Here is a 15,413-nt window from a genome sequence, read left to right on the forward strand (position 1 = left end):
GCGATGTGGAGATGCGCGCTTATCGCGGATCCAACTTTCCTTCCTCCAAATTTACCACAATGCTATTACCGCGTCAATGCAAAATTTCATCGCGCAACCAACGATAAAATCAATAATCTCAAAAAAGAACCTTCTTAGCTGGTTTCCACTAGTAAAAACTCAATAATACGGAAAGCCACATTGCAGAATAAGAATACATCTTCGAAATCTAAAATAACACTGGTCAGCGAGTCCCCTAATAAGTTCGATATCAAAGGAAGAAATTATATTTTCGTAGGGAAAATATAGGAGCTGGCAAGGATTCTCTTTCAATTATAGTCGCCCGACGCGGTCAATTTCAAATTTTACTAGTTCACAAAGATCACTTGCGGAGAATTTAATTCGCAAAATTTCGGCCAGCTGTTTGAAATTGTGGAAAATACCGAAAGTTTGAATAGGAAAAACAACGGGGGAGCGCTGGACCTTTGCCTTTTTCTTTTTGGGAGCTGTTATTTTTGCTTACTCAACATCACAAATATCAGTTGTATGCCAATGCTAACTCGATTGTATTATATCAATGAATTTGCTTATTCGAGTTCATGAGAAAAAATCTTGGTAAAGACTCAGTGCGTTGTTGTTTTTTGTCTATTACGAGGGCTTTACTTGCTCCGCAATCCGAATAAAGAAGAAAAAAGATAATTGTAGAAAAAGTTTTCAGTTAGTACACAGACTGAGACTGGGCCTACTGGAGGTCTCACATCCGCTCGAGCGCATTCCCTCAAGGATTTGGTAAGGTGTTAGGTTTGCTCGGCCCCGCTGGGCGACCTCAATCGGCTTCCGCCGCCCGTTGCTCCGAGATCGCGATTCAGTTGACCCGTCGAGAGAACATTCCTTCATTCAAAATTTCAATATTTTTTTTTTCGACAAAGAGATCAGAAACAAAGAAGTTTTAGAGAGATCACTGTCCTCGACTGATGATAAGAAGACTCAACTCGTTGAGGCTGAAGAAAAACGAACGCAATGATTACGGTAAGAGCAAATTTACCTAAGTCGAATCACAAATGCACCGATTGATCACTTTTCTCAGCATTATTGGATCATAAGTTAATACAGTCTCCGTGACCTTTTAGGAAATACTGTCGTTCAAAAAGAGCCCGCCAGTTGACTGGTGCCTGCCAAAAAGAATATCCACGCTATAAACATATATATTGCCATCCATAAAAAAGAAGGAAACTAGATTCTTCCTAGATTGCGCGCTCAAATAATCCAAACGTGTTAAACCCGATTATTAATCTGGCCTAAAAGCACCTTAACTGTTTATTTCCTCTCAATAAGCATTTTCGAGCTCAGGATCATAATACTCTTCATACTCTTTGTAGGAACAGTAATATTGAAAAAGTCCCGTCTCTTGGAGGAAAGAAAATGCTGCACCTAACATGTTGCATGCTCGACCTCCGATTGTTGATAACACGGTGCATCGATGCGTACATCCTCTCACTCCATTCAGACACGGTTAATTATACGCATCCCCACTATGCATGGAATGAGCGGCGTTGCATACCCGTAGGAATTTAAATTGTATACGATAAGTATTAAAAGTTGAGCAACAGTGAATCCGCGCTAAACAAAAGCAGTGTTGTCACCCTCCTTTTATTGAAACCGCCAAAAATATCGCTAATGTCGACAAGGAGTTATCAAAAGCTAATAGGATTGACTAAACCCTCCTTCTTTTATTGAATACAGGTTAAGCAAAGCCAAAGCTTGGGGCCGCCTGTTCGAACAAAAGCGACTTTTCGGTTATTTAGGCTTCCACTCGGCGACGGGCTTTTTCTGACCACTTGAAATTTTTTGTCCATAAAGCTTTAGAGAGAAAGGACGTTGTTTTGATGAGTTTTATGGAATTTCAACGGTTTTCTCAGGGTGGGTTCTCCCTTTTCCGTAAATTTAAAATCAAAGACTACCATTACTGACGAAAACAATTTAGAGACGCGGGCATTCGAAGCTTGCCGATGGCTGAGGCAGACTGGATTCCCACAGTACGCGCAGCTTTTTATAGGTAAGCTGTGCTGGCAACAAACTCTGTTTACTCGATTTAGATGGCAAATTCCCGCTCTACATAGACGCCATTATCAACGAGCATGATTTCTTGGAGAAAGACTCCCAGCGTGCTGTCCGCAGGTGAGATACATTTTGCAATATTGAATTTGACCTTCTTCGAAATTATCCTCAACCAAACAAAAACAACTGCTGAGTGAGCTCAAATCTTTCCAAATTTGAGCGTGGATTAGTAGATTCTGGCTAGTATATACTCTTTTCCGCAGGGTTCAGCGACTTTTCCTCCTGCAAAATTGGGTCAGTTGGAAGAATCACTTCTACTTTGAATTTAACGGGGATTCAGTAGTTCCTTTGAGACCGAAGATCAGATTTTACAGTGGCTGCTACACTTCTACCTGGCGCCACATAAATTTGTGATAATTCATGGGTCAATGATCGATACTCTATCACGTAAAAATTCGCAATCGAAGAACAGCTTTCCATAAATAGCCAAGTACTTCCTCTGCAAAGTTTTCGTCATGGGGCATCAGCTGCAGCAAATACGAATATCTGTCAACCTCTGCAAAGGTCACTTAGACCATGCAAATCCACTGTCATTTCAGAAACATTTTTAAATATATGAAGTTGATTTTTGGTTTAGGAGACTCGAGCTGTTGAACAAAGCAGCAATCGCGGCGGACACGATTGCAGCGACGCCGCCTCCAGTAAGTCGATTTTATATTTACAAAATTGATGCTTGATCAAATCTTTATCACATTTGTTAACATGACCCCTTCATCTCTTTGAAATGAGATTGCGCGTGACTACTCCACACAAACAAAATATATTTTCTAAGCTTTATCGGCCCATTGAAAGGTTGAATGCAGCGAAGCTACAATCAACACGCATTTGTCCGGTAAATTCTTCTTGAGAATATTTTTCAGCGTATTCAACCAAGATTGCCCATAAATACGGCACAGAAAACTGTATTGACTGTTAAAATCAAACAGGAATACTGTTTTTGAAGATGCGCTCACGAGTGTTCAGATTCTTACATTTTTATCTGGCAACAGTAAATGGTTTCATGCGATCCTTATTCAGAGTAAAGATTATTTAGCCAAACGAATTTGACGTGGGTCAGAGCGATCTGAGACCGCTGCGCAAACACTCGTTACAGTTCGCTTTCTTTCTATACGGAACTCGTGATCTGCACAGGAGATATCTTTAATTGCCGGAAAGTGCCTAATAGATTCTCCTCTGGAAACACTAGAGTTCAGCTTCTCACCTAATACAATTGCAAAAATTCACATGCCCTGTCAACAATCACCACTCGAGTCAATTCTATCAATTTTTAACTCGCCCATTTATAATTGGTGATTAATAATTTTCAGATATAATCCTAAAGCCGATCTGCTCACAGCTGAATCCTCTGGGCATTATGCCAGGAGGTTGGCCAAGAATTGCCTCCGGCAGCTTTCGTTGAAAATTTATGACTCCTCGGAGTCAAGCAATCTGCACTAGCCATAAAGGTTAATGCAACCTGGTCTTGACTTAATTGCTGAAAATATTTTCAAGTTATTTTAATAACTAAAGATCGTGGTGTTTAAATGGTTCAATTTTATAGATAAATCAAGTGAAGAATTTTAGACACTTAGAAATGTTGGATTTCTGTTATTTATTGACTAAGACAAAATATATTTTAGTGAACTCGCTAGAAAAGATAAGACTAACGTCTTGTATTCTTTCCCCAATACACGCATTGACTTGCTTGATTGCGTGGATGATGAGACTTTTTTGAACAAGTGAACGTCAATTTTGACAATACCATTTGATATGCAGCTCCTCAGGGCACAATTTGGCGCGTGCCCAACCATGCAACCTTATTACCCATAGTAGGAACGCCGAGATGGCGCTAGAATAGACTGTTGCTCTCTGTTGTGACAGAGCAAGAGACTGATACAAAAGAATGGACCGCCCGCACGTTCTAAAGAGTCTTGAAGAGAATTAGTGTTTTGGGCACACGAGGCGAACCTGAGCCCGAACAAGATATTCCAAGCGCGCTCAGAACCTTAGCACCGCCAGAACCTGAGAAGCCCCTTTGTCAACAAAAACAGACTCAAGGATCTACCCAGGCGGAAGAGACATTTCCCATCTCTGGAGAAAGCCACTCAAATGATATGTTTTAAAAAGGTTTATAACTTGTAAAAAGACAGATTCTCCGACATTCCAGAGATATTTCCAGTCCTGGGAAAGACGAGGGTTGGGACTTTATGCATTCCCAGAGACAACATGTTGTGACACTAGTCTGCAACCTAATGCCAATTTGACAGGTTTTGAAATTAACTATGGCCAGATTATTATGTTTTCGTGCAGTCGGTGAGAATTTATTTTTATTTGTTCTACTCGTGTTTGGCTCTGGGCGATATTGTGCTTGAGGCGACTGCTAGTCGAGGCACATCCGACAGTTGCCTTCCCACGGACCAGACGTGTCCAAACACAGATTATATCACACATTCGATAAAATTATGTCCGGTTCTCTCACCTCGCGGCGCTCATCATCGCCCATTGCCTTGTGAAACAGTCACTTCATGACTCTCGTAAAGGCAGGAATCATTTTAAATTCATATTTTCACCCCAGGAATTTAATATCGCGCTAACTATTTGCTCAGTTGAAAGCAGAGTATCAACGCTAATTCACATGTTCATCAATCACTGGTCATCTGGCTCGAGAAATTAACATATTATTAATCTCTCCGGTTGTATCCTTACTACTGTTGCATTAGGAGACTATTTATCGATGCCTAAATTTAATTCGGTTAAGCTGTTCAAACATGCCAGCCAAAAATACTTCCGGAAGGAACATTTAACCAATATTTAGCAAGCAAAAGTCAACTTGACCGTGAAACTCAAAGCTAACTTTGTCAAAAACTATGGAGATTGACATTATTTTAAGATGCATGGGATCGACATTATGGATGGGGAGGACGATGTTTGCCTCTCCCAACTTTGGACGCTGGACAGGAAAAAACAAGTCTGGGCCCGGAACAAGACTCAAGGTGTCCGGCGAAGTGCGAGCACGCCAAACTCTGTAAGTACACTGCAATCTGTGGAATTTCAGCTTTGTGCGGCCACAGTATAACCTTTTGTCACTCGCAGGGGGCCGTCCCGCGCTCTCAGTAGAGAAGATCAAAAGAATTACTTCTATTCATCTGCACTTAAATAGAGAGAATCGTTTTTGAGTTAGCTTTGGGCAGATATTACTGTATTTCAAGGCTCCATTATGTCCGAGCGATAAAGCTGGTAATAATACTCTTGCGAGGTAATACTGTATGTTCTGAAATAAGTTATAGAAATAGTTCATATCTCTTATTGAAATTCTTGAAAGTGAAATGTCGGAGGCAAGTTCGTGTTTGACAGGAGTGCTACTGTAACTATGCTTCAATTGACTATATTTGTGCAAGTGTCACACCACAATGCGATTTGACTGTGTTCTCATCTGGCGATGTTATATTTTCTTAAACGTTTAAATGCCTTTATTACACAATCAGTCTCATTCAACTCTCAGAACAAGACTTTACACAAGCCTGCTGATTTTGCGAAAAACACGCACGAGTAGTAAAAATGAGTGCGAGTACGGCGCCTGATACACGTAGAGAGCGAGTATTCAACCCCACTCAAGAAAAATAACAGCTATCGAAAATTCAATTTAGCGCTGCCGAATATCTCCGCGCGTAACTCAGCTCCAGCCCACTTCCGAAGACTCCGATATGGACCAGAGCAACGAGATTAACAACGAATTCGCCTCACTTGATCGCCGAGGAATGATGAAGACTTCTTCTTTCATGCGCAAATTTCGCCCACTCAGGAAAAGCTCACTAAAATTAACTCAGACAGATTAAAATAAGTATTGCGAGTCCTTTAGCTAGAAAATCCCATAGATCTCCGGAATTCCAAAATTCTGACTCAAAGTTTAAATTCTATTGTCACGACGAGTATTACGCGTAAAACGCTATTCGAAAATGTGCGTGGCTATCTGTTTCTAAGAGTTCTTGGATTTCACTTATCGTTGCCGTTGCCCATCCGTTGCCGGTAGTGACTATTTTTGATTGTTTTAGCGCTTTAGTTAACGATAGTTGAAATTATAATGGCGTACTTTCTGGGCACTGTTAATTTCACTTGTTTTTAATGTTTGAGTAAGCATGAGCGCATGTCATCTTCTTCCAGACTTAACTCGCCGAAAGGCGAATATCTGCTCTGGATAAGTGAGGGCGCGCGAAAGCCTCAACAGAGCTTGTGCTTGCTCTCCAAACAATACGCACCATTATCGTTACTGGTTACCCAGTGGTCAGGAGATGAGATCATTTCTCGTATACTAGCTTTTAAGTTATCAACTGCAGACCAATATTTCCCAGAGATTGAAAATGAGCTGTTATCAGTAATCACAGAACAAGAGAACGACCAGTTAGAAAGAAAACAATCACTATTGGGAATCCTATTCTAAAATCAGGCATGGAGAATTTATACCGCTACAATTGCCGAGATATCTCCTCAACGGGACAAAGGTAGGATCATAAAAAGAGGTCCCTCTACTGTGTAATCTAAGGACGACGAAGCTCTCCGATAAAACTGACTCGGACACAACGAGTGGTCTTGGCCTCGACATTGGGCTGAACACGGCTAGTTCGGATTCGGAGAACTCCGAAAATTTTATTTCTGACTCGGGCAAGCGATTTACTCAACTGTATCTCTCCGACTCGACCTCGGGTTCCATGCGCCGCCCAAACAGTATTTATGATAATCTGAACGATGAGGAAACGACGAACTTATCGAGCGAGCTCAGCGTAAACAACAACGATGATTTCGATCAGATTCAAACCCCAAATAACACCCTCAATCCAAGCCAGAGGAAAGACGAAAGCTTTGCCGAAGAAATGGACACGCTCCAAAAAGGCATGCTCGAAGAACTGGAGAGCATCAAGCGAATGCTCACTGATGTGAATTTGCTCTTTGAAAAGAACGATGACACCCTAGAGCGGCCGAAACAGGAAAGATTCCCGATGAAAGTCATTTCTTATTTATATTGAGAACGGGCACATCAAAACTTTCGAGGGCTTATTTATTTTGTAGCTCACGATTTTTCTCAATACGTTTGGAAAATTTTTGCTACCATTTTTTTTTTCGTGAAGTTCGTATGACCTCAAACAGCCCGCAAAATGGGGCAGGTCTGATTGGTATTCCAGAGTGACTTTGTAGTTTCAACACTGGCGCAGCTAATTTATGAAGGCTCGTAATTGTTAGGCCGCGCTCGGAGCGGCTGTGGCCAAGCAACATTCGGGGACTGAACGTTCTTAAACTAAACTTTGCACGGATAGTGTAAATAGCAATGAAGGTCGTTCGCTTGCGATTTCTGCAACATTTGTGCACTCGATGATAAGTTCATGGGTATAAAAAGATATTTCGGGAATTCATAAAAAGTCACGAAATGAACAGCGCCACGCCTTCGATTGTTTCTTCGGTGACGAGGACGACGAGGACGAAGAACAACAGAATGGAGTGGAGCTTTTTATTCCAGAATCAACTTATGACGCGTCGTCAACTCGCTCCTTCTCTGTTTCCGCCGACATCAGCGAATCCATGTGCCCCAGAGATGACGCGGGCTCTCGTGGACCGAACTCGACGATGGACGATTCCGGTCAAGAGTCAGACCACTTCGAAGCCGACCAAACGTGGCATGTTCCGGTGAGAACGCGAAGCTGTCGAAAACGTTTGCGCTGGAAGAGTTTCTATCGGGATCATCAGCCGAGCTTTCGAAGTCGTAATGTTCAGTTGAGCAATCTTTCTGCTGGACAGGCAAGTGATTATATAAACAGAACTTATTTCACAAAGAAGTTAGGTTATGATGCTTCGCAAGATTGCCATGCTCAGGCTCACGTCATACATGGAAAGATACAGCACGATACGAAACAACGAAACAATGGCCTGGTAAGTACTTTCTCCCAAATAGTCCTTAGGCTCGTTGGTAGAAACAAAAGTCGCGTGATAGCGAAAATATATCGATCACTGGGTAAACTTGACGTTGATTTCTTACTCAAACACACTTAAAGTTATCTCTTCCTGGAGTTTTATCAAAGTCGAAATAACTGCCGAGTTTTTTTTTTTGAGCTCTATCGGAAAACTCGACTTGGTATATTCGACAATAGATGTTTTATCTTCTGCTAGCTGTGAAAGGATATGCTGTCATTTACAGTAAACATCGTTTGAAGTACTCTTTTATGAGTTGGTGGTTCGTTTATGCGCATATGTGGCTTCTCAGTAAATAGAACATTGATACTCCCAAAGTTCAAAACTCTTTGAACTCAAAGCAGAATTATAAAAGTAACTTTTGAATAGATAGATAGAAGAGTATCGCATTCATCACCCACGAATTATAGACTATACAATAGCTAACTTAATTTTTAAGGTCTCTTCCGTTTAAACTCAATTTCAAACGGCTAAAGAGCAACTCTTTACGAGCGAAAAAATATGTTCGGAGTGAGCCTGTTAAAAAATGCTCAAAATTATGGACAACCACTGCCGCTTCCGATGCAACGAGCATTACAGTATCTACGACGAAACGCGATGACACAACAGGATCGTGCTCGACAACATTTTCCGATTTTATCAGACAGCACTATCACTTCCATCTGATGTCTATTTCGTGATTCTTTCGGTCGCGCAGAACGCGTTACTATGACAAGCCTGTCGTTCCATTTTACATCATTGTCGAGCACGCCTGAAAGGGACTTTTCCGAAAATCAGGAGTCAAAACTCGAATTCAAAAGCTTCGACAGACGATGGAGGCAAATCCCGAAGATTTCGAATTCAAATTCGACAATTTTTCCCCGTACGATATCGCAGACGTAGTGAAAGGATACTTTCGCGACTTACCTGAGCCTCTCATGACTGGAAAACTTTCACAGACCTTCACCTCAATTTTTCTCGGTAGAACTTTGATAAGTCGAAACGGCTCAATGAATTTGTAGACATTCCACCTCAATACTGGTTAAAAGCAGTTCAACCCGCTATCATGCTCCTCCCCGACGAGAATCGGGAAGTCCTCCAGACTTTGCTGTATTTTCTGTCCGACGTGGCAGGCAAGTCGGAAGAAAACTCAATGACGGCTGACAATCTCGCCGTTTGCTTTGCGCCTTCTCTCTTCCAACTCAACCTCAATTCCTCTCGCTCAACAGGAAGTTTTCTCCGTCGACGCAACGGCTCATCAAGCATGCCCTCGCCTGACGAAAGCACAAGAATTCATAACGAGTCCGTGGCCGCGCATAAGTGCTTTACCTTCATGATAAAAGAATGCAAGAATCTCTTCCGTATTTCGAAAGAAATTATTACCCAATGCAACCTTGGTGTAATGGAACAGCCGGAAGATCTTCTCTAGCGGAGCTAGGAAATATGCCATCTGTTCACCAACTCAACGAGTTTGTCGAAAAGTAAGTGCACGTCTCCGCCCTCTCAAAGTCCAACAATGTTTTCTTTCTAGGAAACTTCAAACAGACTACAGTAGTTCGAGCTGGTCGAAATATCAATTGAATGCGAACTGCTCTTCAGTTTCTGTGCATACACGGAAGTGCGACGACGACATGCCGCTAAAGCTTTTCCGCTGTCGCATGACGATTCAAGGCTGTCCAAAGGTAAGCCTAATATTTTCTCAAACTCTGACAAACCGGAAGTTATTTTATCATCATCAAAGACATTTTGAATTTTCCAGGAATTGAATTAGCAACTTATGTGTGTTTGCCAGTACTTATCGAAAACAACAACGAGTCATCTTTGATTTTAAGGCCGTTCTCAATGCCGTCCTGAACGAAAGAAGCCAGTGGGATCCCGATCTTCTCGAAATGCGCAATATTGACAATTTGGACGACACATCGGACATCACGCAATACGTCACCGGAAGCATGTCACCACATCCTCACCGTGACTACGTGGTTTACAGAGCTTGGCGATATCGACCAAGCGGCAAGTGTGAGCTTTTCGTCACAAGCACTCGTCATTCGAAGGTGAGGGCCTCATTGTCTTCATTCTACTTTTATTTATCTTCGGCCCATCCGTAGACCTCAGTAAATAACGTTACCCTCATATAAAATGTCACCACATAATTAAAGTCTTTTACTAGCGCTCAAATAGAATTTAAACCAACTTTTGCATAAATTTTGTTTTTAGGCACCTCTAATCGGCGATGTGCGGGGAGTGATTCTCTTGTCTCAATGGACTATCGAGCCGCTAGAAAACGGCAAAAGCCATCTCACGCATATAACTCGTTTTGATACTCGCGGTCGGGATCCAAAGTGGTATGATAGGGTAAGTGTTTCGTAAATGTTGCGACGGACGTTTTAATTGTTCCATTTCTAGGTGGCTGGAAATCAGCTCGCCACGGAAATACGGCGCATTCACGAGCACCTGGCAAAGTCGTAACCAAGAGTGTAAATTTTTGTTATATTCTTTGTAAAACTTCCTGTATATTGTTCAAACATCACTGTAACAGCTTGGTTGGAATGTTGGCGGGCCAACTATTCAGAACCAAAGCAAACTCTCGATCCCTCTGCAACAGGCCCTGAAACGCGTGACGTTCTCTGTCACAAAATAACAATACACCTAAGCCATGTACGTCATATTGACAGCGAGATGATACTTTTATAGACGAGAAAGTAAATGTTTTCATCATTCTAAAAATTCCTTACGAAACCAAAAAGAAAACGAAATTGGCGTCGTTTCTTCAACTGCATTTTCAATTTTCGAATCTTGCGACAAATTATAGATCTGAAGTAGCTTCGAAGTCTTTTCTGTTTGCTACTTGCCAAGAAAAATCTTGAACTTGATAAATTAGTTCCAAGAAGACAGTTGTTCGCATCCAAGACAGTTTTACTGTGTCATCAACAAGGAAAATTCCATGCGCATTAGAAGAGAAATTCGAGGCATGACAGCTGCATCAGTGTGGAATCAACTTTTGACATTTCCGAGGTGGTCAATAAAAATTTTCAAAGATGTATGAGGTTAGTGACGTCACTAACCTTGAAATAGTTGCGATCTATTAAGGCGGTTTTCGTAGTCAAAACATGTTATCTGCGAGTTATGAAACTACCCTCATAATTTTGCTATAAAAATCCATTCTGACGTATGGCCACGAATTTCACGGTAAGCGTTTGACTCTATGCATGACCTTGAAACTCGCAATTAGGGCAAATTTAAGAAATTATAATCAAGATGTTGATGAAAAGCTTTGCGTTATAGAAAATGTTTAAACGAAAAGCGTTCGACCAGGGCTTCAAACTTTATCAGTCGAAAGCGGAACTTCCCTAGAGGGCTTGTCGATAAAACAAGAGAAGTAGAAAGCAAAAGAATAAATGTGTTTAGACTTGAGAAGAGCCTTTTCGATCGTAGCTGTAATAGGAAAGAGCTTTAATCCCAATAATTTATCACTAAATGACTATAACATTCATACTTTAATTAGTTTTTGCAAATAGACAAAGCTCCCAAAAGAAAATATTATTGCATTTAGCCTTCTTGGTTTCTCAATTTTTGTTTTTATTCAAGATACTCGGATACAGAATTTCTGGCCACTAATTGGAATCTCTCTTTCTGGATTGACGATTATTGTCTCAGTGGTAGGCATTCTTGGGATTTCCTGCGCTTCAGGCATCTGTCTTAATTTACACATAGTACTGGCGACGTGCAGTTTATTCGTATATGCGAGTATATCTGTCTTTTCTGGGCTTAGATTTTCAGGTTATTCAATTCTTTAGAACTCAAAAGTTTCTAACACTTGCCATTGCAGATATCAACATCTACAGAATACTGAAGAAGAATGAAATTTTCGATAATTTTGACTCTGAAGACGATGATGTTGGGTCAGGAGCGTTCGACTGTGAACCCACTTTTACTGATATTCAAAGAAGTGAGACAAAATATGGTGAGCTAGACAGCTGCTTGCTCAATGGACGATTCTTCGAAATTTTAGGCCGGGCTTGAGAGTTGCATCAAAATATAATTCTATGCATCATCGTGAGAAACCCAAAAAAAGAAGAAAAATCACTTGAAACATCAAATCATGCTATCTTGTTAACTGTTTCCGTCGTTTCTGGTTTTCAAACGATTCTTAGTGTCATTCAGCTTATCTTCACCTGCACAGCGAAACGGAGCATCACTAACCCTTCACGAGATCACCTTGTTCTTGACGATAAAAGTTTATAATAAACATAGATACCTCTCTCTTGGTCAGCAATCGTCGATTTTGCCGAGGGCAACAAGAGAGCAATTCCATGACAGTATTCCTTGTCTTTCGACAATCATGAACTTTGCCTCCTTTTTGCTCTCAGCTTTGATAAAGTATTATTGGTCTCGTGTTCAAGAGACGATTCAGTACAGTTTATAAATTTTCAAAGGCATTGGCATTTAGCTCCTAAAATCAAACTATATTTCTTCTCTCAAAAACTTTGATTTTCGATTTCAGTCCTTCTCTTGCGAAGGGTTTTTGGGAATGAGCAAAATTGCTGTCGAGTTTTGGATGAAAACTCTCTAGCAGTATCTGGTAACGCTGCTTGCATTGTCCCCATTGAAAGCGGTGGGCCTTTTCGGGCACAAAGCCCGTGGCGCCAAGCACAATGTCCCACAAGTGGAAAACCAATCCGCTCCAGATTATGTTCGGCCTTCCTATTTTTGTAGTTATGGGAACTATGATAATCCAGAAAGAGTTAATGTTTACGAGTCCTCATGGTGGGAAATTCGTTCTCAATCAATCAATCACCAACTGTTGTTTCTGGCTTTGGTTTTATTTTATACAGTGAACTGACTTCATAATGTGGTCTTTCAGATTGAGGCTGTGCTCATTAGTACCAGCCTTGGGATCCGTAAATATAGTTCGCACCAGAGCTCGAGAAATAAAGCTCTGGATTAGAAAGAGCAGTCGCGATCGACACCGTTGTTGATCCAGTTGAGTCCGTTTCGATTTCATTAGCTCCCAGAAGGAACATCGTGTTGGTATCGCCCAATTTATGACAGAATGAGCACACGGAACCTCGACTGAACCTTGCAGAGTGTTTCGTTCGGCACTGAGGCACGGGACCAATAAAATTTTGAGCTTCGTGGTCCAAGCACACACTATTTAAAGGATGATCAGCTTGATTATTATCTTTTCAATGTTTACCTGAGAGGGGCACATCGAGAATAGATCAATGGCTCGGTTGTTCCTGTGCGCGATCGAAGGGTGACCAGGCAAACGTCATTCGGACCGGCACATGTTGTTGATGATCGACCACGGCAGGTTGCCATGTCTTCTCCGTGGCATTCCATACAGTCCTTAACAATTTTAGCATATTGAGAATATAATTGACTTTACCGAATGAACGCCACTTCTCAGCGAGGGGGTGAACGGATTTCGTTTGAATTCTAGTCCTCCATCTTCATTCTCTGTAGGTTCAGTTGTCTGCGCCGAAGTAGTTAGGATTTCTGTTGTTGTCGGTTCTTCTGTAGTTGTTGTAGTGGTGGTAGTTGTCGTTGTAGTTGTAGTCGTTTCGATAACGTTGCTTTCGAACATTTCGTCGCTGTTGTCTCCGCTGGAGAGGTCTCCGTAAAGACTGTCAAAATATGTGCTGTAGTTTTCTTCATAGTTGTAGAACTGTGGATCTTACTCGGATTCAAATCAGCTCAGGGAAAATCAAAACATAGTAGAGCAACTTATTTCCGGAGAGTATGATTTGAATCCCTAGCAACAGTAGCAGCACTACCAAACCCTTCGAACATAGATGCATCATCATATGCATACTCGTTGCCCACAAAGGGGCTAAAGTTGTCGTAGTTTCTTTGGGCAATTGCAAGCGTAGAAAAGTAGAAGACCTTCATCGGTATTTTGCGCGTTGTTTACTCTTTACGACTGTGCAATTTCTCTCTTTCTTCTTATATCAGAAGATAGTTTGACTGAAGAGCAAGCGCTGCTATCGCTTTTAAACAGAAAACAGCCGTTTGAAGTGGTAATGGACGTGTTCAATGCGTTGTTTAATAATTTGGAAACCCACAATTGGGTCTTCTGACCTTTCACTCACCGCCGAATTAGCGATGTTACCTCCACTTCGGAAATCAATGGGGAAAAGAGTGAAGAAAAAAGTGAAACAAACTATCTGCAGCCAATATTGCAATAAATGTTTAGCTATTTCTACGATTTCCTGGGTGACTTTCGGATGAAATCAAGCACTGGTCTACTCGCCATCCCGAAAGGATGCATCAATTTGCTTAGAACAAAAAAAAAACAATGAATATTTTTGTATTTTCAGTATTTTTATGTTTTACCGTGCACGGTTTTCTTACGCCAGGATACAGTAGTTTCTTTGATCCGGCGTGGATAGAGGAGAACAATGAAAGAGAAAGCGCAAACTCCGCGAGAAAAAATCAAAACGCTGCAAAAAAATGCTTAGAACCGGCAACTTGTGACGAGTGCAGATACTTAACCGGAGTAAGTTTCGCAGAAATTTAGCAATAAAATTGTGTCTGAGTTTCACAACTTTTTAGCGGTGTGTCCGTCGATTCAAAGGCCTCTGCAAGAAAAAAGGCTATCAACGAGCCCAAGGAAACTGCTCGACAAGAAAGCTGCTCAAAAAGCACCGCGCATCAAACAGATGGCAAGGCTTCTAATAATTTATTTCCCATATTACTAAACAGACATAATAAATATGATATTCAAAATATCAAACGAGTTTTCCCATTTTTCCGATGACACTCACTGCACTGTTTGGAGGTGAAGCGAGTTTGGATCTGCTCGACAGAGAATGAGGTGATTTCGATGTGGCCGTCACGTGTTCAAATACGTGTTCTGATAACGCATCCGCCGTCTTGAAACTCTCTGAACAGTTGGCCCAGCGACACTCATTTATTGCGCGTTCTTCCGGATGCGAGGAGAAATTTTGAGCAAGTCGCGGTGTTTCTTGTTTGAGTGCAGGGGAGAAGTTACGCAGCAACGGGACCGCGTTCAGAGAGGGCATCTGATTTGGAAGATAGTGCTGTGTAGCGGCAAGTGACAGCTGCAGTTGCTGCTGATATAATGTCCAGTTACTTAATAATATGAATTTAGGAGACTATGAGTGATTTTGAATCTTACGTTAATCCATTGATCAAAGAGTATTGAGAGTTTTGATACTGCCACGATCTGAGAATTCGTTCAATCTCTGGTGGACGCTGAGAAATAAAACTGCTAAGAGGATGTCTCAGAGCCGACAATTTAGAAAAACTTGACACGGGAGAGCGAAAGTACGGCCTTCCTCTACTGCCACTGGAGGAGATTTCTTTCCTCTGAGGGGAGTTCGTTTGAGTTGATGTTTTTTTCAGAGGTGGAGGCTGGTAATAACTAGAGTTTGGAGGAG

The 15,413-nt window shown here is 41.5% G+C and overlaps 3 protein-coding genes and 1 long non-coding RNA gene across 4 annotated transcripts; 3 read left to right on the forward strand and 1 right to left on the reverse strand.

Moving 5' to 3' along the window:
• Window positions 1–708: 708 nt before the first annotated feature.
• On the forward strand, window positions 709–7,112 carry LOC145710539 (uncharacterized). Its single transcript, XM_081788308.1, has 8 exons — window positions 709–1,008; window positions 1,964–2,035; window positions 2,076–2,157; window positions 2,675–2,738; window positions 4,967–5,101; window positions 5,724–5,874; window positions 6,446–6,575; window positions 6,617–7,112. Exons 1-8 carry the CDS (start codon window positions 954–956, stop codon window positions 7,095–7,097), a joined length of 1,170 nt encoding a protein of 389 aa, XP_081644434.1. The 5' UTR covers window positions 709–953; the 3' UTR covers window positions 7,098–7,112.
• Window positions 7,113–7,204: 92 nt separating this feature from the next.
• Window positions 7,205–10,676, forward strand: LOC145709042 (rho GTPase-activating protein 7-like). The gene is given in 12 exon segments (XM_081786727.1): window positions 7,205–7,235; window positions 7,466–7,863; window positions 7,907–7,995; window positions 8,474–8,522; window positions 8,524–8,649; window positions 8,793–8,994; window positions 9,036–9,445; window positions 9,448–9,494; window positions 9,545–9,695; window positions 9,846–10,064; window positions 10,228–10,365; window positions 10,417–10,676. Coding segments are annotated over 12 exon segments (1,923 nt in total). The 3' UTR covers window positions 10,480–10,676.
• Window positions 10,677–12,826: 2,150 nt separating this feature from the next.
• Window positions 12,827–14,055, reverse strand: LOC145708231 (uncharacterized). The gene is made up of 4 exons (XM_081785886.1): window positions 13,774–14,055; window positions 13,400–13,690; window positions 13,208–13,359; window positions 12,827–13,161 (listed from the first exon to the last, which is right to left on the reverse strand). The coding sequence occupies exons 2-4, from the start codon at window positions 13,595–13,597 to the stop codon at window positions 12,891–12,893; spliced, it is 621 nt and encodes a 206-aa protein (XP_081642012.1). The 5' UTR covers window positions 13,598–13,690; window positions 13,774–14,055; the 3' UTR covers window positions 12,827–12,890.
• Window positions 14,056–14,306: 251 nt separating this feature from the next.
• Window positions 14,307–14,746, forward strand: LOC145708689 (uncharacterized). Its single transcript, XR_014134850.1, has 2 exons — window positions 14,307–14,509; window positions 14,566–14,746. It is a non-coding gene; the product is annotated as an uncharacterized LOC145708689 (long non-coding RNA).
• Window positions 14,747–15,413: the final 667 nt, after the last annotated feature.

The sequence above is a fragment of the Oikopleura dioica genome, chromosome XSR (assembly GCF_907165135.1).
Source record: "Oikopleura dioica chromosome XSR, OKI2018_I68_1.0, whole genome shotgun sequence".
NCBI lineage: Eukaryota > Metazoa > Chordata > Appendicularia > Copelata > Oikopleuridae > Oikopleura > Oikopleura dioica.